The sequence below is a fragment of the Callorhinus ursinus genome, unplaced genomic scaffold (genome assembly GCF_003265705.2).
Source record: "Callorhinus ursinus isolate GAN/ISIS: 27379988/994484 unplaced genomic scaffold, GSC_fseal_2.0 scaffold24, whole genome shotgun sequence".
Lineage (NCBI taxonomy): Eukaryota > Metazoa > Chordata > Mammalia > Carnivora > Otariidae > Callorhinus > Callorhinus ursinus.
Window position 1 is genome coordinate 7573255 of NW_027397086.1, and position 27963 is coordinate 7601217.

Consider the following 27963-nt stretch of genomic DNA (forward strand, 5'->3'; position numbering starts at 1 on the left):
CACTGTTTTCCCTGGTTCTAACATGTTATTTTTAAGCCAATCAGCCATTGTAGTATTTCCAGACTTGCGCTTTTTTAAATCCTGGTACCAGGGTTGTTTGAGTAGTTAGCAGGTTGATGCTCAAAACAGAATAGCCTTAATTTTAAGAGGGTCGGTCTTTGTAATGAGAGTCCTCTTGTCTCTTCTTTATCCTGTTCCTTCTAAAAATAGCAAGGAAGTAGGGTTTTGTTTAGAGACGTTTAATGCAAACTTCACATTTATATGTATGAATTAGCGATGCATGAAATTTCCTCCAGTCACTTATAAAATGTATTACAAATTATGGCAAGGGCATATTTATATAAATTAATAAAGCTGAAATGTTTTTTAAAATGTGGTTAGGTATATAACAAAGAAAAACAAAAATACATTTTTACATGACTTCTTGTAAGAGTGGTGATCTGTTTTGGATAGGTATTCCTTAATTAACTTTGTAAACTAATATTGAAAGAAATGCACAATGAGATTAAATCCACCCCAACACACACACACCCCTCCCTCCCTCTCACACCAACCACACTGCTCTACTTACCTGTCTGGGTGATTACATTCATAGATGGAAAAAAAGCAGAGTCCCTAAATAATTCTAAAATCTTTTTTGTCACCAATGTCCTGATGCATTTTTGTTGTTGTTAGAAGAATATTTTTCTTCTAAAAACACTTCTCTCTAGATCACCCTCCCCTAATCATGTTTCTCATATTTTTTCACAAAACGATTTGGGACAGAAATGTCCCTTTATGGATCTATTTTAATCCTTGCCTTGTACAGTGGTTCTTTCTTACATTTCATTATATTCCACACCCTATAGGTGTTGGTAACTTCTATTGATACAAAACAAAACAAAACAAAACCCCACTTTGAGGACTATAGTTTTTCTCTTCTCTTCCCCACTTCTTTGCAGAGTTTCATGTAGAAGAGATAATAATAATGAAGTTTACTTACAATAAATACAAAGTTTTTAATGTTACTAATTTTTTTTATTACTTTGCAGTTAGCACTGTCAAATGGCTATGCCCAGATTCTGAGGCCCACAGAGCTCCCCAGATGTATTTTTGATATTGTTTGCCTTAAAAAATATGTGAGCATGGGAGATGAGTAATGCCCTAGGTGATTATGTTCAAAAAAGAAAGCTTCCTAATCTTTTCAGTTTCTGTGCTTTTCTACCCCAAGGAACAGTAATACAACTTTCTGACATTTCTAGTCTATATCAAGAGTGGGATTTTCACAGTCATCATCAAATCACCTGTTAACATTGACATCTTACTGTCTCTTGTGTTGTTTTAAGATTTTTCTTTCTGAAACTAGGACTTATGAAAAATAATAATGCCAGTAGCTCTTCAAAAGAAAGTGCTTTCTCATGTATCACCTCATTTTATCCTCCTATCCTAAGAGATGAGAACAGGTGCTGTTATCTTCATTTGAAAAAAATTTAAGCTGCAGAGAAATTAGAATTTGCCCTAGGTCCCCTAAGGTTGCTAGCACAACGTAGATGTCCATCCCCCAAATGAATGAATACATTTTTCTGTAGAACATCTTGTGGGAAGATGAGTCACCAAATAGAGCAGAAAGGAAGGAAATTTATATTTGAGTTCCTAATTGATTCTAGTCAGCGTGCTGGCCATTTTCACATTAGTACTTCATTTGTTTTTCCCTGCAACTCTAAAAGATAGATGATGGTGGTAGCTCTTTTACAAAAGAGCAAAGGAAGGCTCCAAATGGGTAGCATTATGTTGGGTGATACGGAAATGGTATTAGACTTGGAGTTCTGTCCTCCATGTGTTTCTCAGTCTACTTGAGGAAGTATTATAAATACACATTAAACAGTATCTCTCCAAAAGGACAGTGAGGTTAGGGAAGGCTGAGATGGTCAGAGAAAACTTTCACAGTGGGGGAGACTTGTGTTGAGTCTGCAAGGACCGTAAGAAGCGGTTAAGTGGAAGGGAGAGCCTAATGCCCCACATGTGCTGAAGAGCAAAGCAGAGGAGAAACCATGAGTGAGCCTAGACATTGTTCAGCTCAAGCAGATGGAGCATGCTGGGGAGAGGGTGATGTGTACCGTGATAGCTTGGGCTCTGGCTACAGGAGGCCTTGAAAATGTGCATAAGATGAAATTCATCTGGTTCAAATGTCCCATTTTACAGAAGGGAATCCAAGATTTGTAGAGGTGAAATGATTTGCTTATGGTCACAACTAAGTAATAACAGAGCTGGGAAAGAAACACATACTCTTATTCCCAGTGCAGAATTCTTCCTTCCTTCCTTCCTTCTTAAGATTTATTTATTTATTTGTCAGAGAGAGAGGGCACATGCACACATATAAGCAGGGGGAGTGGCAGGCAGAGGGAGAAACAGGCTCCCCGATGAATAAGGAGCCTGATGCTGGACTCGATCCCAGGACCCCGGGATCATGACCTGAGCTGAAGGCAGACACTTAACCGACTGAGCCACCCAGTGCAGAGTTATTTCTACCTTATGTTGTCCTTGAAGCTCTTGGTGGAGAGGAGTCTTGAAATGACAGTGCTGAGAGATCCCTGTTATCACTCTCAAAAACTTATCCTTGTTGATGAAAGCTGTTTCTTAAAAAAAAAAAAAAAAGGAAAAAGATTTGTATACGATTTCGTACTGTGGTGCTACTTGCTTGCACTTGGTAGCTGGCAGCCTGCTTCAGTCAGAGCACTCGAGACTCACTGGAGAATGGAAAAGCTCTTCCTTTCCAGGTTTGTGCTTATCCTCTTTTGGAACCCAGTGAGTCGGCTATCATTTAGTTGCTCTGTAAATCATCCTGTATCCCAGTACGCACAAATGACATGAGCACAAAATGAAATGACATAATCTTTTCAGGGTCAAAGGAAGGCATAGTTTAGTGATTTAGGATGTAACCACAGATGCAGATGTGATTCACACGCCATTTACCGTTTTATTATGTCTGTTATGTGCCAGGCGTTGTGCTGTGTTCTCCTCCTGCTCTAAGAATTTACACATTCGCAACTTACCATTACTGTAATGCCGTATATGGGGAAACGGACTCAGAGAGGTTCAGTAACTTGTCCAAGGCCCCACTCCTAGTAAGTGGTAGAGCTGCTTTTGGAACTCCCATTAATCTGGCTTCCAGTTCCACCTTCCTTTTTCTACTTGGTCATACCGCCTCCATTAGATCCATTAGACCATAACTAAAGTAACCAAAAAAAAGCTTTCAAAATTTCTCTTTTTAAAAAAGATTTTATTTATTTGAGAGAGAGGGAGAGCGTGCATGAGTGGGGGTGCGGAGCAGAGGGAGAGAGAGAAACAGGCTCCCCATTGAGCAGGGAGCCAGACACGGACTTGATTCCAGGACCTGAGATCATGACCTGAGCTGAAGGCAGATGCTTAACTAACTGAGCCACCCAGGCAACTCTCAAAATTTCTTTCAAAAGCAATGTATATTTATTGTAGAAAAGTAGCAAATGCTGATAACTGAAGAAGAAACCTATGCAGAAAATGAAACTCATGTGCATGATTAGTGTGCTTGTCTGTATCTGCCCAGACCTTTGCTCTTGTTCCACGTCTGCACGTTCGTCCTGCTCGGCTTTGCAAAACTGAATTCCTTTGGCCCACTTTCATCCCTTGTGTTTCATCTTTGGTTTAGTCCTTTGGTTTGGTCCCATGAGTTAAGCTGCGCCCTGTGATCATTTTCTACAGCATTTGATAACAATGAAGCACTTAGGCCTTAGGGGAGAGAACATTGGGAGTAGCAACCTGGAGGACCAGGTTTTTGTTTTTGTTCTGCCATTGACTTGCTCCGTGCTGTGAGGCAAGTGATGTCTCCCCTAAGGGCCTTAGTTTCTTCATGGGCAAAATGAGGGGATTGGATTCCATCTCTCCTGTTCCTTCTGGTTTTGCTACTTTTTGGTTTCCTAGTTAGGATTCATTTTCCCTTTGTCAGGCTCATGTAGATGAGGGAGTGGAGAGATCTCAGAATTCTCTGGTGAGTTTCTCGAGCAGATAGGCACTGCCCTTTATCTGGCAGTGTGTGACCTACTCTTGATCCCCAGACATTTTGGGTCAATGTCATTCTTGCCACTTGGATCTTTGAGCTTGGAATGTGAGAAACTTGAGTCTTAGACAGATGAAAGGTTTATGGAAGGAAGCTTTGAGGCTCATGTAACTTAAGGTTGAGATGTGGTAGTTTGATAAAACTTGATTCCTCCCTGATGTCCTGTATGCACAGATGGAAAGGAAAAGCAGCTCTTAGGGGTGCCCTGCACTAGTGCTCGACGGGTAATTGTTAGTAAGCTATACTAAATTGAGCATGACAGAGTGTTTGAGTTCCATCTCTCGAATTTTGTAATTTCAGAACAGTAATTTTCACCTTGTATCTATTATATGCTACTTTGTATACATTATTTATAATTCTCAAAACCACTCTGCCAAGTATTAGTTTCATTTTGTAGGTGAGGCTCAGAGAAGCACAGTAACTTGCCTGTGCTCACAGAGCTAATGAGTAGCCTATCTGGGATTCGAATCTAAAGACCTGTTTCTTCTCTCTCCTGCATCATGAATCTCTGCCTCTGATGAATCATCTCCAGCAGCCTGAAAACTACCTTTCCTTGTCATTCCCATTCAAGGACTGCCTCGTTGTGTCTTTTTGGAGGAGTTAGCTGCACACTTCAATTTATCCCACAGTCCTCTCCAGGCTGTCTTCTGCTTCTGTCATTCAGCTAGAGCTTTTCTTAATCAAGGTCATCTGCAACCTCGATATTGCTCAGTTCACTAAACAGTTTTTCTCTCTCATCGTGATTCATGGGTACAGTTGACCCATCCCTCCTGCTTGTTCTCCATTTTTCCTTTGATGGTCTTTTCTCCCTGCATTCTCTAAACTGGTGCTTCTGTAACCTCGTCCTGGATCCTCTTCTGTTTCTCTGAACGCTCTCTGTAAGTGATCTTGTTCTTTACCGTGGCATTAAATACGTCTGTGTGTAGATGACTTCACTTTATAGCTCCAGCCCAAACTTTTTCCTCTGATTTCCTAAGTAGTATGTTCAACATGTACTTGACATTTCTATTTTAAGGTTTCTCAGACTTAACATATCCTGAATGGAACTCTTAGATCTCCCCCCAAACTTGTCTTTTCTATCATAAAATGGTAATTTGCTGTCTTTTTACTCTCAGTACATCTGCAAGCCTGTCATTTACACCAGCTAGCTATAACTTGGAACTGTCCACGCAGATCCATTTTCATTCTCCCTACATGAGTTAGGCCTCCATCCAGTCTCACCTGGACTCCTACACTAGCTTCCTGATTACTTTCTTTGCTTCTACTTCTTCCAAACTGTTCTCCATATAACACTTGCCATTGTACACTAGACTGTTTTTCTCTTGATGAAAACCATTCAGTGGCTTTCCATCACCTTTACAAAAAAATCCTAAATCTTTGCCATGACCTGTGAGGCTTTCTGTGCTTTATCTGGCAACTTCATATCATGCCACTTTCCCTTTAGCTCCTGTATGTTAACTGCACTGGTATCCATTGAGTTCCTTGAACATGCCTAGCTCTTTCCAGCCTGAGACTCTTTCCCTAGCCCTTTCCTCTGCCTGAAACACCCAGGCCCTGCTTCTGAAGGGGTTGCTCCACCTCATCCTTCAGGGTTAGGATCATTATCACCTTTGAAAAGCTGTCTCTAACTTTGTTATCTGAGTAGGGCCTTGCCTTCTCTTCCATTTGCTTCTATCTTTGTTCTTGCTTTGGTTTCATAAAACACTGGTACATGCAGCTGTATGCTGTGTGGTACACTTGTTTATTATTCCTCTCCCACGAGCGGGAAATCTCCATAGCAGGATGGCTGGCCAATATTGTTATGGTGCCCAGTATAGTAGTTGTTCAGTTTACAAGGTGGACAACTCAACTAAAAGGCTAATATGGAAAATCCCATCTCTCACTGGAAGATTGGAATCACACTGTCTGTTGACATGCTTCATGCAATTTATACACTCAATCTGTAAGTAACTTTGAGATTAAGCAAAATGCTGCCGGAGGAGCCTTAAATGGCTCACAGGCATTTACAAGTCAGCATGAATGTTAAAGTCTGGTTTGAATATTTGTTGCTTTTCTCCCTTGTTTTCCATATTCATCTAGGCCTTGGAAGCACAGCTAAGGGTGGGCTCGGCCCTGGTCTCCTGGGCAAATTTGGTTTCTCTTGCTTAGTGGGAAGTGGTGTGTTTGTTAGGACAGTTATCTGGATTCCTCACATACATGAGTTCCTTTAACAGAGTTGCAAGCTGCAGGTGAGGGAAGGATTTCCTTAGTGTAGCCTGGTAGAAAGGAGAGGACTTTGAACCGGAATTGGGCTTGGAATTTTGTGTTAGTCCTGATACTTTGAAAAAAAAACAAAACCGAAAACATACCTGTGCCTCAGTTTTCCCATCTTAAAGCGAGATGTTTTCTGCCGTTCCTCTCAGTTTTAATCATCGTGAAATCTCTGATTCCTGTTAAAAAGTTATGGATTCTAATACTGGAGGTAAACATTAAGCCTGTAGCCTTTAATGAAGCAGACCCTTTCCCCAAAGTCATTTTTATGGAGAAAGCGTGAACACTGTCCTAGCGTACAGCAGCAAGCAGAGAGGGAATGACAGATTCCTTGGAGGTTCAGACGCCTTCAAGTTAACCTCTGACTGCCCTTGCCTGACTTGTAGTTGATTGGAAATTGCCCAAGGAGAAAAGATTTCAGAGTTTGATGGTTTGGGGCCTCCTTTGTTTGTTTGTTTGTTTGTTTAAATGGCTTGTACTTCACCCTATTAGGAATTAAAAAGGTGAATCAGCTGAGAATAACAAATGCTCTCTCCTAAGCTGTGATTCCCCCCCACCCCACAAAGAATCTTGTTCACTTTACTGAGAGTATGAGCAGCTTACTTGGTCACCCGGAGGACTGTCCTTTACTGAAAATATGCAACAGAGAAGAGAGAAAGGCAAACTTCCTTTCTCTACAAATAAAGATTACAAAAATGAGTCAGTCGGGAAGATTCTGAGCAAATGCTTGATTTTAATATGAATTTTTGTTTTCCTTTAGATGGTAACAGCTTGCATCTCTTTTATTAATTGTTTTTATTATGGACTGACCTTTATAGTAAATGCTTATCTCACTTATTCCTAAAACCTCCTTTGGGTTGGGTGGTAGTTTCTCATTGTTATTCCAGGTAAAGAGACTGAGGTGCTCAGAGGTTAAGTAACTTGCTAAATGAAGGCCCAGTTAGCAAGTGATTGAGTTGGGATATGAACCAAGTAAATGAGTAATGAATCTTTCTTTGAGCCTAGGATGTCACTAAAAGCATTTTCAGCATTTTTAATGGTAGTGAAAAGATAATGGGGAAATTAATGACACTCAGTTCACAAATGAGTTGTGTTCATTCTGTGTCCTTTTCCTAGAGACCCTGGGTGTTTTCTTTTCATTCAGTCCTATCAATACCCTTTCCTTCTAGGATGTTTCATTTTAAAAATTCTAGAAGGGAAATCACACTCTGCGTTGAAATAATGAACAGTCATATTTTGTATGATCACATAATAGTATTTCATAAAAGCATGACCTATTTGTAACTTAGCATCATCGTGACTTGTTGCTTTTAATATTTTAATAATTCAAGTTTTTCTCTTCCCGCAGTCAGGCCCACTTTTCTCCCCAATCTCTTTAATTATGTGAGCTAGAATCCTGTTTCTCACACATCTTCAGTTCTCAACCTTGTTAAAATTAATCGTATAATCCCCCTTTAAAACATAGTATTAAATCACCATAGTAACACAGTATCCAAGCTTTATTGATAAAACATAACAGCCGTAAGAAGGTAGAGTTTGGTGTCCCCTGGACAGCTCTATAACTTTTATAGAAATGTGTTCCTTCTTCTGGCTTGTGTAAGGTGGAGGGATAGCATTACTTACACCTGTTTTATTACCACACTGCTTTTAAATTGCCACCTTGTTTTCGCTCACCTTCCTAGTTAAAAAAGGAGAGCGGAACACTTTCTTTTCTTTCAGAATTATTTTCTTGTACTCTCTAACCACTCTCTAGGGGATGGAATTGTTTCCTTAAACATGACCAGGTAGGGTCCATTGACCTTCTTTGTGCTGGGATACCTTGAAAGTCTCCTTTTCATTTGCTTATGTGGTTTGTATAAAGGAGTTTTAGAAAGGAAGGCTATCCATATTTGAAAAACTAATTCATAGCCTACCCAAAGACTCAGTAAGTCTGCCTTTGGAAAAGACCTGGTGAATGATTTTCATTTCTGCTGGCAACATAAAGTAAATGTTAGGTGAGAGCACTGATTTGAATATTTTGTCAATTTGAGTATATTTTGTAAAATACAATGTATGTAAAATACAATATAGGTTAATGAGTTCCTTTGAATAATTCAGTGTCAAATTCCAGAATATTATGTTAGCATAAATTTATGTATTAGGATTTGAAATATTTAAGTTTTTAAAAAGGAATCCAAGCTAAGTGGTGAAGTGTTTTTTTTTTTTTTTTGTAAACTGATTTTAGAGTGGTCTTTAAAACATTTTGCAACTGCAAAAAAGAGTTTCTAGATTAATCTGATTAGCAATATCGTTTTTAATCGTTTGAAACGTATTTCCTGTTTTCTGTCACTTTTATGTGTGGTGTACTGAATTTTGCGTTGATGTGGGAATTTTTAGCTTTTTTTTCTTTATTCTTTCTTTAAAGCCTGTTTTCATTTCTTAGCACCTCGCATTGTATTTCTGTCCTGTAAAATATATGTCCCTCATAAACTCAAAAATTCTGAAAGATACAGGCATGTAGGAAAGTAGCAGCTAACCTTGCTCTCTTGAATTCAGCAACTCTCCTTAGAAGCTCTGTGAACATGATTCAGTTACCTACCTGTTCACTCCTTCCGTTTCCTTTTCTGTAAAATGGGAACAACATCTAAATTCCAGGGTTGATATGAGTAAGTGAGATACTATATATCAAGTGTCTAACTTGATGCCTGGCACACAGTGGACACTTAGATTCTGTTGCCATTGCTGGTTTTGCCAGCCAGGGGAATGGTCAGGGGATCGTCGTTAACAGCAAGCTGACAGAGTAGGCTTTGGCATCATAAAGACCTGGGTTTAAAACATAGCTCTTTGCAGCTCACCGGCTGGCACCTTAGGCAGTGCTGCTTCTAGGCTATTTCCTCATCTATAAAATGAGGTTAATAGAATGCTCCTTTCAGTATTTGGTGGGATGATTAACAGGGCTATACCTACCTGAACTCCATAAATGGAAGGCATGGTAGCTCCAATGAGGTGGTGAGGTGGTCACTATCTATAAAATGAGGTTAATTAGGATGCACCTTTCAGGATTTGATGAGATGATTAACAGGGCTACCTGCCTGAACTCAGTAAGTGGAAGGTTTGGTAGCTACTTTGGTAGTGAGGTGGTCACTAGAATGGGCTGCTTGGTGGGTTTTTTTGTTTGTTTGTTTGTTTTACTAGCTTGCAGTCCATTCCCTCGAAGTGTGTAAATTTTGAGTTCATTTATAAAGAGTTCCGCTGAGAAAGGAAGTATTACAGGTTCAATGACTTGTCATGATTAGATACTTTATCAAGAAACTTAGTGCACATTCATTTTTTTCCCCTTTGTTCTGTCTTTGCTGCAGCCTCACAGTTAGCCAAGTTGGCCAGAACTTCACATTCGTGCTCACTGACATTGACAGCAAACAGAGATTCGGGTTCTGCCGCTTATCTTCAGGAGCGAAGAGCTGCTTCTGTATCTTAAGGTAAGGGACAGTGGCTATTGGCTATTGGCTAGTTCTGTGAAACAGTGTCAGCCTTTGCGTTGTTCCCCTGCAATTAAATTTTCCAGCTGTTCTTTTTATTTTTCCTATCTGTTTCCCACAAGTCACTGCACTTGGGGAGAAGGACTTCACAGTGTTGTTCTTGCACTTTAAGTTCTGCAGATAATTGTCTTTATTTATTTGCATCACATCCCTTGGGTGGGAAAGGGATCGTTGCTTCTGTGGAGTCAGCATGGCTTCAGTTCCTCCTGCTGTTATCTGGAGCTGTCAGAAACTAGCCTGTTAGGCTTTCCCTTGGACATTTTGTGTATGTAAGATTATTAATAAAGTATGTGTCTGAAGCTCAGGACGTCTTGCAGACACTGATTGTGTCCTCCTCAAAGTAACACCCTTGCCCTCTTTGGGTCAGTGAGGGAGGAACTGTTTCCCAACTTGGCTACTTCTCTAGAGGTTTGGAAAAAGTACAGAATCCTGGAAGAAGGGTTCTTTAGGTCTTCTAAAGCCCCTTCAGACACCAGAGCCGCACTTGCTTAATGTTCCATTTCCTCCTGCCAGAGGGGCAAGGTGTGTTCTGGGGTGGGGGGATGTGTGGAAATCCGATTTTGGAGCTGCTGGCTCTGTGGGATCCTGCTGGGCGCCTCCTCAGGGGGAAGTAAAGGCATCCCACACACTCTCCTCTCCATCTGCCTCGGTTAAGTAGGTGTCAGAGGGGCCTGCCTCCTGTCTCTCTCTGCTCATGTGGAGCAACCCAGGGCAGGACAGCGGGGAGGCGCCCCTGACAAAACCCGGGTCCCTAGTCTTGGGCTTGCGCCCAGGGATAAAAGGCCAGACTCTATGAATTCCAGAAAGAGTGGTTCTCTGGTACGTTAGTTTTTGCACTTTCTTCTTCTCCTCACCAAGGCAAGACCTCCCACCCCAGCCCCCCAAACACACACACACACACACACACACTCTCTCTCTCTCTCTCTCTCTCTTTCTCTCTCTCTCTCTCTCTCTCTCATACCATAGGAGAGAGAGGGGCTGACTTTTGAAGTGCCTTCGCTCAGTAACTCAGTCTGGACTATTACGTTTGCATTTCTCTACACAAATATTATTGTTATTATTAATCAGCAAAGTCAGCTCTCTTCTTCACCAAGCTTAACATCTGTAATTCGGACTCTAGAGGGCAACTGCTGGAGAGACCACAGGGAGGAGGTACAACCCGGATGCTCTGTGAGATTAAATGCGTGCAGCTGGTCTCAGGCCTGCCTCAGTAGCCCGGCCCAAGCCTTACCCGCCCGGAGTAGCAGAGTCTGATGTAAATGAGTATTTACTTTTTGGTTCAACAGTGTTGGATTTTTTTTTTTTCTCTTTTTAAACAAAATTTTCTCTTCCGTTTTTGCCTAATGTTCTCTTTCAGCCTTGGCCAGGGCACTGTGTATTTATATAGTCATTTAGAGGAGATGAGGGTTTAAGACAAGTTCTTGAAGTTTTGCAGAAAGGTTTTTGTTCATTTGTTTGTTTGTTTCGGAATATTTTGGTTTATAGTGTTTTTTCCTTTCAAAGCTGGGATGTACATATTTGGGGGTTGGGGTCGGACTCTGAACCAACACACTCTCGTTCACTCAGCAAATTTCTGAGACTGGAAAACTGTTTATTTAAAAAGTTAAATTTAAAAATTGGTCTCCTCTGATTCTAGTATTTGACTTTGTGTGTCTATATGTAGGGTCATGGATGTCATGCTTACAAAAAGCTGGTTGATTAGGCTTCGTGCTGCCATCATTTAGAATGAAAAATAGCAGCAATTGGTATGTTTTCTATCCGTTATACTAGCTTGGAACTATGGGAAAAATGGGTGGGTTAATTCATTCATTTGTTTGTCAGCCCTTAATTGAGTGCCTACTATTAGCTAGTCCCTGCCCTTGAGGAGTTCCTAAGACTAACTGGGGAGATGGATGATCATGCTGCAGAATGCTATATATAATGCATAGGACAATTCCATGGCATAGCGTCTCCTTACTATTGATATTCTAGTTCCAGAGAATAGTGACTGTGGTTAAAAATAGAGTCCAGATGAATTCTGGGACATGGCATTTCATGGGTATTCAGCATGAAGTGGGGGAGGGAACTCCCTTTATCTCATCCAGCTTGTGCGCATGTAGAAGGCACACACAGTGGCACTTCCCCTGTGGCTTGGTTTGGGAACATTGCTGAACTGAGACTGGCATATGAATGGAAGGGTCTGCTCTTAACCTTGGGTGCCTAGTTGGCAGCATGTTCACCCAGCAGAACGCAGGTGCGATTTGGGTCTGGGTTCTATTAGCACTCTTGGTCTCCTTGCCTTTTGGAGATGCTTGGTCTCTTTGCTTTTTTTCAGATGCTTTCCCATTAGTTAACCATTGCCTTGAGGTCCAGTCACTGTTCTCAGTGTGCCCAGTACTCTAACTTGTCTGCTCATAAGCCATCTGTACTTTTGCTTTCCATTTCTTCCCATGAGAGGCGTAACTTCCAGTGATGGTGTCTGTGCAGACATAGCCTCCCCTGTTCGAGGATTTAGCTTCTTGGGATCACTTCCTCTCTGACTGCTCTCCCAGGCTTCTATGCTTCCTGGCCCATATAAGTTGCTGGACCTTTCTGCCTTCACACATTTATCCATCCACCCAGAGCAGCGTTCTCCAGGCAGAGGTAATCATCCTCTCCTCTCGGTGCACCCAGCATGCTCTGCATACTTCAGTTACACACTCATAAACCTTGAGCTTCCTTTTACCTCTTCCTCCTATTACTCTGAAGTTAACTTTTTAAGGGTAAACATAGTGTGTTACACAACTTTGTATCTCCAGCACTTAGTGCGGTGCTTGGCCAAGATATTGTGTGCATGGCTTTCAGAGGCAGGGAGATGTATTCCATTTGAATGGAAGAACAGGGCACTGTTCTCTGAGAGAGAGGACAGGCCTTGTGGGACACCAGTTCAAGAGAAAATGTGAAATACAGTTATTTGTAGAGTGATGCGGTTCATATTCCTAAACTTATTTCTGTTAGTTGTAAGAGGTGTATCTTTGAATTTCACCAGGGAGATCTAGTTGTTGAGTGACAGGCATTGTGTCCATAAAGGACTAGGCCATCAGTATTAGAAAACTTAAACTTCATTTCACAATGAAAGGTTCTTAGACATCCTTTATACAGTATAAGTTATTGGGTTCATTGTAAGACACATGGTCTGTTCCTTCCCCATAGAATGTAAGCTCCATGAAGCTGGGGATCTGTTTTGATCACAAATATACCCAAAGTATAGTGAGGGATGGCTATGCCTAGTAGGCACTTAGTAATACTTGTTTTATGAAGGAAAGACTTCCTGATCAATAAGCCCTGTGTTTAAACATTTTTTAAAAGTTGGTTTAAATTCTATCACCAACTGACTTTGACAGAAATGTAGTTGTGCTAGAGGATAAACAAGTCTCATTCACACAAATACCGTGGTATGTAAAGTCAAATGCATTATTTCTTCCCACAGTTGACTAGTTCTTTCTGTTAAAGTGTTTTACTTTTCCTTGAGATTTGCCATGATATTATTTACCTGTTTGCTGGATCGTCATCAATACTGGATTGAAAGCACGCCTAGGAGAACAGTAGTTATGGGTAAGTCCTTCTTCATTATAAACCCAGGAGTGTGAGAGAGAGCAGTAGCATTTTCAGGTAGCACCAGCTGAGTCTGATGTGTGGTGTAAGTATTTACCTCAAATCTTTCAGATAGCATAAAGTGACCTGGAACCATCATTTTTTCACGGCTTCTGATTTGTCCAAATGACACATGTTCCATTAAGGCTAAAACTGTAATGAATATGTTATTTATAGCCAACTTCTGGTTTTGGAGGAATAGAAAGAGCCTAAGGGTTCAAGGCCATAACTGTGTTGTTTGTGGGGGTAGATTATGGGAGATATGGCACACAAGAATTAAATTTCTTTACTCTTTATAAGGGAACTTTAAAAATAATTATGTTCTACAATTTTCTTCTTTATGTATAGGAATCTCATTTAAGTTTTGAGAAAGTTTGAGTCACTGTCATTATACCCATATAAAACTGTTTAGAACCTATTATACATTTTGGGAAGAAATAACTTGTTTCATCAAGACAATATCTAAGATTTTTTTTTAGTTTAACATTTAAATTGTTATTCAGTTTGTAGGTATCTTAGTACCTAGTATATACCAGGAATGAGCAATGTGTAATATTTGGTCTTTGGCCTTTATTTACCCAAAAATAAGCAAAAAAGATGGTCTCACCCCCAGCTTCCCCTATGAGAATCCTGTTCATTCAAGATTTTGATGACCTGACTTTTTAAAGTTGGTGTTATAAACTGAAAAGAATACGTACTTTTGGTCCTTTACCAAATTTAAAATTTAATGTGCTTCTGGATGCACCATTCCCAGGTCACCTCTGATTTTGATACCCACCTCCTATTTCACTTCGGTTATACTTACTGTCTTAGGAGCCACACAATCTTTGGGAAGGGCCTATGTAAACAAAATATGCTGTGATGAGTGCTATTTAAAAAAAATATGTATGTGCAAGTTTCTTTGGGGTCACCGATTAGGCAGTGCCCATCTCTGGCTTGAAGAATTAGGGAAAGTGTTGCTGATGGTTTCCAGTTAAAGCAGGTCTTAAAGAATCACTGGGGGCTTGCCTGGAGGAGAATTGGAGAAGAACTTTGTAGGCAGTGAAAGCTGGCATGTTAAGGCCCAGAGAAATGAAGGGTACAACAAGATGGAACACTGATGTGAGGGCGGTGGCAGGAGATGATGCCATAATGTCTTGGGGCTAGGTTGGGAAAGCCCTTGTGGGACATGCGTAGGAATTTGGATTTTCACATACCAAATGGAGCATCATCAGATGATAGGGCAGGCATTAGAAACATTGATGTTTGTAGACCAAAGGGAAAATGGCTTTTTGTACCTGAAATTGCTGTCTGCACATGCTTGGGATTTTCTGGCTGTTGTTAGAGGGATGCTGCACATCACTCTGGGGGTAGCACTGTGATGTAGATTGGAATTTTCAAGCCCGAACTTTAGGTTTGTTTGTTGTCATTGTTATTTTAACTATAACAATGGAATATGTTCCTGGGACCTTACTGGGGGAATTCTTGTCCTCCTTTCCATGCAAGTTGGCATATGGGCTTGTGTTTAGACATTAATTGTGTTAAGTCATAACCATCTTCTTCCTGGAACACTTTCTGACTTAATGGCAGACACAACTATTGCGTCCTTTTTCATCCGCGTGGTACTCATTTCTACTATAAACACAGAAAAGCTCAGTTTTCACAGAGGGAAAAAGAAGCTAGAAGTAATAAAAGAGTCTGGTTTTAAGAACTTTGGTTTCTCTAACTGTTCCAGTATTTTTAAAACAACACATACAGTTCAGGAGAAAAATCAAAGGGCTCTTTCCTTAGGCAGGTGCCATGGCAGAAGCCCTTTTGGATGGATTGTGTGTTAGATGCTTTGGTTTAAAATAAGTGTATGGGGGATGGGGAAGGGAGTTGGGAAGGAGGGCTGTGAGGACAGCTCCCAGATTTTTACCTTAAAAGCAGGTGCTGCTGAAATATTCCAGAAACAGATGGAATCTCCTATTCTTGTTTTAAGCTATTTATGGTTGTCTCGCCTGAGGGTACCCTGCTATACAAAACTGCACAGCCTGATGTTTGAGGGCAGTTTGGGCATCAAAGCTGGGGCCCCTCTGGGAGAAAGCAGCCTTTCTTCTCCAATACCTTAAATACCATTTGGAAAACCTGGATCTTTCATACTGTTTAACGGAAGACTTTCCTCTGCTTTTCGAATATTTCCATCTCTCTGGAGCTGTTTGATTTCTTCTTAATTCCTCCCTGTAAATGTAGGGTAGGTACAGTGTTGTCTTCTGAATGGTCAGCTGGGAGAAGGCCCAATTGCTCTGGCAGATTATAATTCCCCCCATTGTGGATCTGTCAGCAGCTGAACCCATGGGTCGGGTCCTGTGGAGGCTCTGGTTTAGTAGCCCTAGGACCCTTCCTGAGATCTTCAGTATTTTGAAAGGCTTGCATGGGAAGTGTGCTCATCACATCACTTTGTGGGAGGTGATAACTTTTTTTTTCTTAATTTAAAAAAATGTACTGGTTGGGGAGTGTTGCATGTTTTATTGCCACACAGATGCCTTCATGCTTAGAAACGTATAATCCTCTGGGGAGCCACAACTCAACAATAGTAACAAGCTGTACAGTTTCAGAAAAATTACCTTTGAAGAGAAGAAAGGGAAATAAATGAAACTGTCCTTTCTCTCCTAGTGGCCTGCTGTTTGAGGGCCAGGAAGCTGGACAGTTGGAAAGGCAGGTGTGTCTTCTGTAGCAGCAACCCGCCTCAGGGTTGTCTGCCGTGGGAGGAGGCTTCTTTTCTCCTCCTGGTCCTTTTCAAAGGACACCAGCCTAGAATCAGCCTTCCTTCAAGCAACTTGAGCCCAGCATTATGGGTATCTGAAACTTCAAGACTTTGGCTAAAAGAAATTCTTCATTTTGAGACTGAATGAGTTGGAGATGACAAGAGACCATGATATTTTCTTGACCTGTTTTAAAAGCAGAGCATTTAGAACATTTCCTTGTCTTAATGCCCATGAAGCTTACTACAGAGCAACAAGTGAAACCACCCTAGGAACTCCCAAGAGCGCACTTTGGTTCCCCCCCCCCCCCACCGCCATATACCACTCATTGCTACCTCTAGCAATTACTGCTGATGGTTAATGTTGTTATAGCATTTTATAGATGGGTAGACTAAGTCAGGACAACTCACTACAGAGGATTTGGAAAGGAGGGGGGGAATGATCATTTGTTAGCATTTATTTGATATACCAGGTGGCTTACATAATTCTCATTTATTCTTATTGCAACCTTATGAAATTATCTCCATTATAGAGAAGTAGGGGTTGAGACTGAGGGAGATACAGTGACTTGCCTGAGATCTCACCAGGGGTAAGTGAGGGAATTTGGTTTGGAACCCCAAATCCAAGCCAAAGCTCATGCTCTCAACAGCTTTGGGCATATTTCTACTAACTTACTTTTGGCCCTGATTCAAAACTCAGATTTTATTTTCTTGCCACCAAAGCAGCTATTAGGAGTTTCAAAAGTTTTTTCATCTCTCTGTATATATTTAGTAAAAGGAACCTTGATGAGTAGTTTGCCACTGCACAATGATTTCAGAGCTCACTCTGAAATCATTGTCATTGTCAAAGAGTTCTTAGAAATAATATACTACAGCCCACCCTTATTTTATAAATCATGAAATTGAGATCTAAAAAGAGATTTTTGTCCCAAATTATTTAGCTAGTTAATAGCGGTCTTTTTGACCCCCCAGTCCACAGTTTGTCCAGGATATGGCAGTGATTCTTCCAGCTCAGGAGAATAAGGCCAAGGCCACCTGGATCTAAGGTTTTTCTAGGCTCAGTAATCTCCAATTAACATCAAGGCCAGCATCACTGAAGTCTGTGTGAACTATCCAACTGTATGATTATAAAGAAAATGATCAGTTCTGTTTAAATCTGAAGCAAAGTATGTTTGAATGGAAAACCAGTAAAACTGAGTCTGCTTTCTGAAAGAGTCTTAAGAATTCCCCATGAAGAACCCTTTTTGGGAGATGGAAAACATTCTGCAGGAGAAGCCAGTTGATGCTTTTTAGTGGAGTTTGAGTGTCAGCAAATTTTTTGGATCCCCCCCCCCCCCCCGCCCCAAGCAAACCACTTTCTTATAACAGCAACAACAAGCAGAAGGCATTTATTTGAGCCTTATCTTTGCTTTTCACTGGGCAGGAGGTAGAAAGGAAAATAACTCAATATGCTTCACACCTAAAATTGCCCTTTGGATCTAAGCTGCACTCTTATTTTAAGAGCAAGTTAGATTTGTGAATACAAAGAGGAGTCTGAATTTAGGTTGTCTGGCCCTTCCAGTGATCAGTTTAGAAGCAGTGGGAAGCCTAGCATTTGTCCCTCATGGAGAAGCTCCAGGAGACTGAGGTAATTGTGTACCTCTTTACATCATGTCAAACAGAAAAATCATTATGCCATCTAATGTTGGAAGATCCTAGAATTCTCATAATCAATTATGAGCCACTTATTTTTAGGATGTCATTTTATGAGATTATGAAGACATACTTTCTCGTTAGAGGCATTTAGAAAACTTGAGAAAAGAGAAGCGATTTAACATCCCATGACTCTAATAGTGACTAGAGGAGTTTTCTTCCTTGAATGGGATCATGCTGTAGGTATAGTTTTGTATCTAGTCTTTTCACTTAGTATAGTGTAAGCATCTTTGCATATCATTAAATATTCTTTCCTGAGAATGTTTTTGACTGTGTACTTTGTGTGAGGTTGATTTATCAGAGAAGAAAGCTCTTAGGAAAATCTGAGAAAGAATTTTTTGCTAAGACTTAGGTTCTTTTAAAAAATGCATTTGTTGTAGTGACTTTGTCATTTGGCTAATTACTTTGGTAATTTTGTTAACAAAACAAAACAAAAAACCCCACAAAAAGCAAAACCTGTCAACTACTTTTTATCTTAACGCATGAACTTATTACCAAATTCTTGACAAGGAGAAATAGTTATTAACTTCTGAAAACAATGAACATAAAATATGGAAATAGTATCAAAAGTCTCCATTAAATCAAGTGGTAAATAAAGCCTTTAGTTTACTTTTCCTCTCCATATTTCACTTTGTGCATTTACGTCTATAATTCTTTTCTTTTTTCTTTTTTCTTTATTTTTATTTTTTTAAAGATTTTATTTATTTATTTGACAGAGAGAGAGTGGGAGTGCATGAGCCAGGGGGAGGGCCAGAGGCAGAGGGAGAAGCAGGCCCCCCGCTGAGCAGGGAGCCCAACGCGGGACTCGATCCCAGGACCCTGGGATCATGACCTGAGCCGAAGGCAGACGCCCAACGACTGAGCCACCCAGGCGCTCCTATAATTCTTTTCATCAATATGAGTTGTGTTGTGAATGGCAAAAGCAGTAATGTGGCATAGAGGGAATACTTTTAAAGTTAGATAGCAATATAAATTTTGATTTTTGAATAATTACATTCTGAATGAGAAGAAATTACACATACCTTAAAACTTTATGTAGAAATGTATGGAATTTTTAAACATTGTAGGTAAAATTAAATTCTCTCTTACAGTAGGCAGCGGAAATTGACTAGGTTTTTATTTCTTATTCATGGGACAGGAAACTACCAGTAATCTTCAGCACAACCAAGGGCAGTTGCCCTTTAACTCAGTTCACAGGTGTTAGGCTGCCACTGTGGAGATTTTTAATCCCTTATCTATAACACAAAGCTATATTTATTATAAAATTAATTCTGAGAGGCATCATTTATGGTTTCTAATCCATTCTATTTCAAATGCCTTTGAAGTAAAGTGGGTGGAGCTTTGTATGTGGGGTTAATTGTCCCATTGTTCATTTATTCAGTCTGGTATTTTAACTAGCTCTTTATGTGTATTAATGAGCCCAAAATGCAGCAAAAAATCCTTGACTCTAAAAACTTAATATTAAGAAAAAAAACTTACTTAAAAATGTGGTGGAAAACGAAGTTGGGTGAAATTTAGTGCCCTATACTTTTTTTGTCTGAGCTCTTAATGACTGGTTTCCTTTTTTTTTTTTTTTTTTTTTTTTTTTAGTTTTAGTTTTAGTTTTAGTCCCATAGGAAAGCAAGAAGTCTTTGGGGGACTAAGAAACAAAAAGCCACTGCAAACAAAAACAATTCCAAGCTAAAAGACTTAAGGAAGTATATTTGCTAGGGTCTAGTTTTCTACTCTGTTAGAATTTTTATGGTCACCTCTGTTAAAAAAATACTAATTCTGGATACCAGTTTTAGAGAAATTTTAATTAGTACTTTTTTCTTTTTTATTAGTATCTGAAAATATACTAAATGTTGATCGTTCTCCTTAAAGATAACCAATGTTTTCTGACCACTGGAGACAGTACTTGTTTTTATATATTTTTTTTTTTTTTACTTTTCATTAAAATTCCCCAGAGATTATAATTCTAGATCTTTTTTATTTGAAGAGATAGTTAACTTTCATGTGGTGGAGTTCCTCCCTGAGCTCACCCTTTCCTCAGATTCAGTACTTGTCTTGTAATAGAAAGAATACTTGTACTATATTTGATTTTTTAAATATCTTTTAAAATCTTAAAAATTGCCTTTATAATAAAAATGTTTTCACTTACCCATCATTTATCTTTGTCTCAGTTACTTCAGTGGTGGATTGATGATGATACTAATTCAGAATATTGTGGTGAAGATTAAAACAGTGAAGACTTGATAAAGTTCTTTGATTATTGTATCTGCTACATAAATGTTTAATTGCAACCCTGCTCTTGCCTTTTGCAAATTGTGAAATAAAATCTGTAAATAGAAAAGTGCACGAAGTTTAACACCACCCCCCCACAACTTATGTATATATAAGTATATAAATATTTATGTATATGTGCACACATATGCAAACGTAAGTACACACTAGTAATTACATAACAAATACCTATGTAATCACCACCTAAGAAATCTTGTACACCCCAGAATAATTTTTGTCACCTATGTATGTATCCCTAAATTATGTGGTATAACTTTGTCTGGTTTTGAATGCTGTATGAACTGAATTACACAATTTGGAATTGTTAAGTCTTATTTCTTTTGCTGAACACTTGAGATTCAACCATGCTGTTGCTTAGAGTTGTTTTTTTCTTTGCTCTGTAGCATTCCGCATTGTATGACTATACTATAATTTGTCGAAGCTTTCAACTGTAGGTGGCCGTTTGGGCTGTTTCTAGTTCATGGCTTTTATGAACACTTTTGAACAGGTAGCCTGGTGTACATAGGCACTAGGTTTTTTGGTACATAAACCTAGGATTTGAATAACTATGTCATAGGATGTGTTTCTCTTCAATTTTATTGGATAATGCCAAATTGCTTTCTAAAGTGGCATTGCGGGGGCGCTTGGGTGGCTCAGTCATTAAGTGTCTGCCTTCGGCTGGGGTCATGTTCCCGGGTCCTGGGATGAAGCCCTACATCGGGCTCCCTGCTCCACAGGAAGCCTGCTTCTCTCTCTCCCACTCCCCCTGCTCGTGTTCCCTCTCTCACTGTGTCTCTCTCTGTCAAATAAAGAAAAAATAAAATCTTTAAAGTGGCATTGCCATTTTATGGTTCTGCGAGATGTGTGTGAGCTTTGCCATAGTCCCACACTGCCACTGCTTACTCCTTGCTTCTTAAAGAAGACGTGCAACCTGCTTTTCTTTCTCAGAGCCCATGAGATCTAGGTATTGTCCTTTTTCACTGACCTCATTGTCTAAAGAGGCATTGCTAGAGAAAGAGGCAGCCTGTGGGGAGGTGGGAGAAAGGCCGATCATCCCTGAAAGGTAAAATGAGCTCTGAGGTGCATGGCCTGGAGAGCATGGTCAGGAGTCCACGCAGGACTTGAATCCTAGAGCTGCTAATGTGGACATGTGTTTTTGGGTGCTCCATTTACTCTTTTTGAGCTTTAATATTCCCCAATCTACTTTTTTGGTGAGGATTAGAGATAATGTAAGTGAAGATCCTGACAGGGTAGTCATTGGCACCTTACAACATCACACAGTGCTAGAGTTACTACTAGAAGGCTAGACCAATTTGTAACATCACGTCCTTGTCACAGGTGTTATTTGTGTAGGCATGTACATAACCAAGTCTTTTTTTTTTTAGATTATTTATTTATTTGACAGACACAGAGAGGAAACACAAGCAGGGGGAGTGGGAGAGGGAGAAGCAGGCTTCCGGTGGAGCAGAGAACCTGATGCAGGGCTCAATCCCAGGACTCTGGGATCATGACCTGAGCCAAAAGCAGACGCTTAATGACTGAGCCACCCAGGTGCCCCTACATAACCTAGTCTTCATGAACTTGATCATGTCAACTTAAAGATGACTCTTGGTGGCTATGAGGTTGTCATTTACACACTGTTGGTAAGGGAGGGTATAAAATGGTCCAACGTTCCTAGAAAACAATTGGCAATATATATTCATAACCCTTAAATTATTCCCACTTTTGGAAATCTGTCCTAAGGAAAACTCAGGAATATATGTACAGGTACATGTATGAGGATGTTTACTGTAGCATATGGAATGAAAAATTAGAAACCATTTGTGGAGGGGGAGAGTAAAGTCTGATACAGTGTTGCCATTAAAATGATGTTTTTGGTGATCATTTAATGATACCGAGAATATTTAAGGCATAATGTTATGCAGAAGAAGCAAGAGATGAATTATATCTATATTTTGTAAGACATTCATAGAAAAACGATTGTTGATTGGATAACAAAGTATTAACAATAAGGATAGTTAGGTAATGGAATTATGGGTGTTCTAATTTTCTTCTTTTTATGTCTTTAATAAGTAGTTATTCTGGCAGTTTTATCCTCTTATGCTCAATACAAATATTCATTGCACCACCGTTTATGTATTTTTTAACTTGGAAAAAAGCATATAAGTACATGATTCCAAATATATAGAAGTTACAAAGAATATGCTTTAACTACCAAACTGATGACTGATGCTCTAGTGCATTTGTCTCCCCCTCCCACCTCACCCCCTGCCCCCAATTTGTGTTATAGATTTGAGTCCTGGGAAGATCTGTGTTCAAATTTTGATTCTACCTCTTGCTAGCTATAGGAATGTAAGCAAGTAATATCACTTTTCTGAGCCTGTTTCCTCATCCGTAAAATAGAAGATATTTCCCATGGTATCTGTGAGGATTAAGTGAGCTTTTTGATGCTCAACTCAAAGTCATTATTCCTGTGTTGCCTTGCAAGATTTAAAATAACACCATCAGTTGTGAAATGCACCATTGATGTGAAAATGGCTTTTCAGGGGGGAAAAAGAGGGCTGTATTAAGTTTTCAGATTGATTTCAAGAAGCATCTTGATTTTGAAAATGTTGAAAGTGAGAGTTCATTTTAATTGAGAAATGATTGTATTAATTTCTGTCCTATAGATTATAGCTGTTCTCCACTCACCTAGTTGACCTTTAATTTTCTCAGAAATTTGTATCTTATTTGTGTAAGGGGACTAGGAACGTATTCCCAATGCGTGCCTCAAACCTGCTTTTTATGGCCTCAGGATCTCTGTCATAACCCGTTTTATTCTTTCACAAACTGAGCCCCTGGGGAGCTGTCTGCACTTTTCAGTGTGATCCAGCTGAATTCCTTCCCTTCCCCACTCGAGCCCTTTGATTTGCCAGGTTTTTGTTCATCTACCCTAAGGATGGACTGAGATCGCTGAGCTGAGCTCGGCCTCTCTTGTGGTGCAAAGTGAGAATTGTTTTTAATTGGGCAGAAACATGTGGAAGGATCAGGAATATCTCAAGGGATTACAGAGAAATTCCAAATTTGTACTACTTACAGCCTGTGTTTAGAACAGGGTCTGCTGGGAATAAATGTTAGTTAGTGTGGCCTGTGACCTTAAAAACTGTTGACATGGACTTCAGCCAGAAACTAGCCACAGACCTCCTTTGTTAAACTCATTCATAGCTCCTTGAAAACTCTAGTCAGTGAAAGTTGCCAGCTCCAATCTAAGCAGAGCGCTTTTTTTTTTTTTTTTCCCATGCTTTGGAAACAGAGGACGCCCCTTAACCAGCAAGGCTTCTTTAATAGGACTACATGGCCTTAAACGCAATTGGAATTGACAACTTCCTGGCTTGGGTTTGCCAACTGGCAGGGCTCTGAGGCCGAGGGGACAAACAGCATTTGGGGCGCTGTGCACTTGTGTTTGTGTATGTGCGGGGGAGACTGAACTCCAGAGCATTGCGATACCCCTTCACTCCAAAAGCCACACTCTGGCCTGAATTGGACACGTCTTCCTAGTGTTCTGGCTGGGACAATTTAGAATTCTCTCTCAATATAAGGAAAAAAAAAAAAAGAGCTGCCCTTTCTTTTCAGTGGTGTTGAGCCTAGACTTTCCCTTCTCCCCTCAAAACCCTTGATTTAATCTTTTCATTGGTGTGTTGGTTCAAATATAGAGTAAGAACTTGCAACTGAGATTGGGGAATTGTTGGTTTTGAATGGTACTCAGCACCCGCCCCCTCAGGAGCTTTATGTAACGAATTTGTTTCTGTCAAGCTGAAGGGGCAGCCAGGTTATCTCTTCATTTTACTTATCGGGGAAACTGAGGCATGAAGAAGTGAAGCAGTTTCTTATCCCCTGGTCTCTATCAAGAGGAATCCTAAGAAAAGGCCTTGGACGATTTATTGCCTCTGTAAACCAGCATCTTCACTGAGACAAGAAACTAATATTTTCCCTAGTGCTTGTCTTTAATCCAAAGACATTATCTGAATTTAAAGACAGGGAGGCAAATAGAGTGTTGTGAAAAATGAGTAAGTTGATCAAACTAAAAAGAGGAAGCAGTTATTCTTACAAAGTTTGTTTATTTTAATACTGTAACATGTTGATGGTGGGTAGGGAATCTATCTTAGTTATCAGCTGTCATCCCGAGATACACAGTCATATCTGTCCATCTCCCTCTACTTAACCATTTGTTAAGTTGTGGTTGTTGGAAAATAATATTTATTTCCAGTTATGCTGTTGAAATTGTTATTTTTAACATAAGTACTCTAGCAAAGCCATCACTTCTAAAAGCTGCTGAGGGTTGGTGTGATTTCAACCAGGCATGTGTGAGGGGAAAAAAGGAATGGCACATAGGCCTTAGGAACATGGAAACTCTGGAAAGAGAAATTATATAATTTCCTAGAGACTTTACAAGAATTTAGATGTAATTAAGAGAGAACACCTACACGTACCTGATATGTAGGTGCTCCATAAGTATTTGTTGAATGAATAAAATTTCTCAGTCCCAGTTTGCCTTCCTCAGCACCCTTACCTTAGAGCATTTATTCCTCCCACAGAAGGTAGATGATGCCCTCATGCTGAGTCACCTAAAATTCTAAAGTAAAGCTTTTAGATTTAGTCAGAACTAGATTTAAGTTCTGACTTATTAGCCATGTGACAAATCAAAACACTTGACTTTTCTGATCCTCATTTCCCACATCTATAAAATAATGAGACCTACTTTGTAAAGTTGTTAATACACAGGTAAAAATGTTAATCTAAAACATCTAATTTGGGAGTTAGTAACAGAATTTTTTTTTTTTCTGAAAGGAACTTCTATTTTCATCACATGCTTCTCTTTTCCATCAAAGGGAATCATATGAAAAGGTCTCAAATGCTTTGCTGCATCTATGACTCTCACTGCTCATTCAAGGAATGTAGTTACTCTGTAGACCAGCTAAGAGTGATTGAAAATGTCCCAGACTCTACATAGAAAATCTTTATAGAGACCCCTTTCATTACCAATTACATCTTTGTTTACGTTTAATACTTTGTATTGGAAATTTTAAACGCTGCAGTTTTGTGTAGGTTTCTAATGCCAAAGACAGAAGTAAACATTTTTTTCCATAGACTTTCTTGCCTTATGTAGCCTTTGTGTCATATGGTGAATTAGAATGATATTTCACTTTGCAATATTTTATAAAAATGTCAATACGGTTAATAGTTACTATTTGCATTAAATTGAAAAAAACTTTAGTGGCCTATGGAAATTGCTTAATGGTTGTTTTCTGTACACTGTACTAAGAATAGATTGTTAGAAAATATATTTAGATAGATTAAATAGGTGATTAAGAAAGCCAGATTCTCCTTTTGCTTGCTTTTTGACAAAAAGGAAACGCTCGTAATCTCAGAACATTAAGCAGTACAGAAAATTATGTAGAATTCTTCAAACCTGTGTTAAGCGTTCCCCTTCATACAGGATTTCACAATAAGTTCTGTCCTTCTTAAACACACTTAAAGGTTGTTTTTATAAGAATTAATTCTAAAACTCCTCCATATGAGCTGATGAATCTGTTGGGTTTTATAACCTCTGTATTTATTGTGTGAGTCTCACCCTTGGTGTTTAGTGTGAATAGCAAGTTATAGGAAGCCCGTTTTCTGTCTCCTACATACGAGGGGATTAAGAATGTGCTCTGGACAAGGTGGAGGAGGGTGAAGAATTCTGGTGTGTAGAGAAGGAAAGATTATTTGTCAGATTTCGTTTTACTGGACTATTTTCCCCCCAGAGTTCACAAGATGAGAGCATGTCATCTTTTTTCCTAAAGCTCTCCCCCTCTAAGGCTACCTCATTTTCTAAACTTTCATTAACAGCTCTTTACAGCTGAAGCAAATATTTTAGATCTTTCTTGTACTCTTCTCCAGCTGGGAGTGTCTTTCACACATCAAAGCCAGATATGAGCCTCTCATTAAAAATGATAGTATGAGTTATCATCTCAGAAGAGTAGGACCTGAAAACTTGAGCTAACTTTCGGCTACAAGTCAGATCTAAGCCGGACTGAGATTTTTCCTGTGGGTTACCTACCACATTTCTTTTCTCAATTTGTCACTCCAGATGCTGTAAAGTCTGCCTTTACCCCTTAGTTTTATTGTATCTGAAGACTATCTTTATTTGGAATAGGAAGTTAGTTTTAGAGCTTAGAAAAGATAAGTGCTTGAAAATTTATTCTTAAGAAGAAGATAAGGAATGCTGAAGCTTAGAAGAAAGCTTGTTCTTGTCCCTCCTCCCTCTCCTACACACATTCTGTGCTGGGCCTTATTCCCCAGCTGAACTGCCTGGTCTCGTATCTATAAGATAATTATTTAAAACTTCTGAAATTAGCTCCGAAAAGTCACAAATTCCTTTTTTCCCTACCTTTTGCTAATGAAAAGCAGCCACTGACATTGGAGTAGTTGAACAGATCTTTTGAGAGTATGGGAGGACAACTGGTTAGGTCCTTCAGATTTTATTTTTGAAAACAGTTGTAGATGGGGGTGAAGGCTGGAATGTTATATTCTAGCTAAAAGCCACGCTAAATATTTTTAGCTGCTTTTATATGTATGTGCATGCGTGCACGCCACCCACAAATGTGTTATAAGAAAGTATTATGGGTTCCATCATTTGAGTAATAGCTACAGCAAATCCAGATCAAGTCTTTTCCATAGTATTTACTTTCCTTACTTTGGTTAATTTCAAGCTCTGTGTTAGTATTTTCTAGCCAAAGGTGAAGGTTGTCCCCAGATAAATATTAGGATGGCCTGCCAGCCAAATCCCAGGCAACCCACTGAATTGCTCTCTTTGATAGTAGAAAGGTCCGGTTCAAGTTGCTCTGAATGGCATTTAACTATAAAACAATAGCCTTAACAAAAGTTAGTGGTGTCCTTCAAATGGTTTCTGTACCAGTAGCCAGTTCTTTTGGCATTTTAGCATATGAGGCTTGTCCCATAATAATTCAGATTGCAAGTTCAGAGCATTAGGTAGTCAGTGAATGGCTGCAGGGGGGGGTGGGGGGGGAGAAAAGTACATAAACGTATTATAAATGCGTGAAGTAAAAAATGAAAAGCAAACAAAAACATCACCCTCACCCCCCCCCCCCATATACACACACGCACATGGAAACCCAGAAGCTGTTGACTTGGCAGTTTTTCATTCTTTATGGCTCTAGGGACAGGTTTAAATTGGGAAAAAATTTTTTATTCTCTTGTGCTGTGTTGAACAGAAATGCAGTGTTTGATGTAATCTGGCCCAGATGTCAGCAGTGTGCAGCTTTGTGATGATTATTTATCTTCAGGTTTTTACTTTGTAAAAGGAGAATTAGCAAACGATTGTTTAGGGTTGTAAGTTATATTTAGTGACTATTTTTGAGATCCTGTGTGTGTAACAAACAAACATATAGATTAGTTTATGTATGTATTAAATTTCATTTCATTTTAGCTATTAATCTTAAAATCCTCTTTAACAAATGCTGGTTACGAGTCCCCTGATAAATGTTAATATGTTCAGCGCTTTTCATTCTGGGTATTGTTCCTCTTATTTCCATTTCTCATTCTTATAGGAAGTTTTTTCAGCTAAGATCATTAAACTAGTGGGCCCTTTTATATGGTCTTCGAAAGAATTTTCTCATGTAAATTTGCCAGAAGGGTATTTGTATTTTTTGGTTACATAATAGCATAGAATGTAAATGGCAAATTTCAATAACAGTTGCCAAATGGCAGCCCATTTGCTACGTGGAGTTGAGGTGTATTTGTTTTAAGAGTATTGTTTTCAAAGTATTTTCAGAGGATGGGAGTTGTTCATAATT

The 27963-nt window shown here is 39.5% G+C and overlaps 1 protein-coding gene across 10 annotated transcripts in view; it reads left to right on the top strand.

Moving 5' to 3' along the window:
- Window positions 1–27963, top strand: part of DENND1A (DENN domain containing 1A) — a 497276-nt gene that overhangs the window by 154727 nt on the left and 314586 nt on the right. For 9 of the 10 annotated variants that reach the window (XM_025888027.2, XM_025888028.2, XM_073905764.1 and 6 more), the window contains one exon: window positions 9661–9780. In XM_025888027.2, the coding sequence (XP_025743812.1) occupies window positions 9661–9780 (120 nt within the window). Of the gene's footprint in view, window positions 1–9657; window positions 9781–27963 lie in introns of those variants that run through there. The other variant, XM_073905765.1, reaches the window with a different exon arrangement.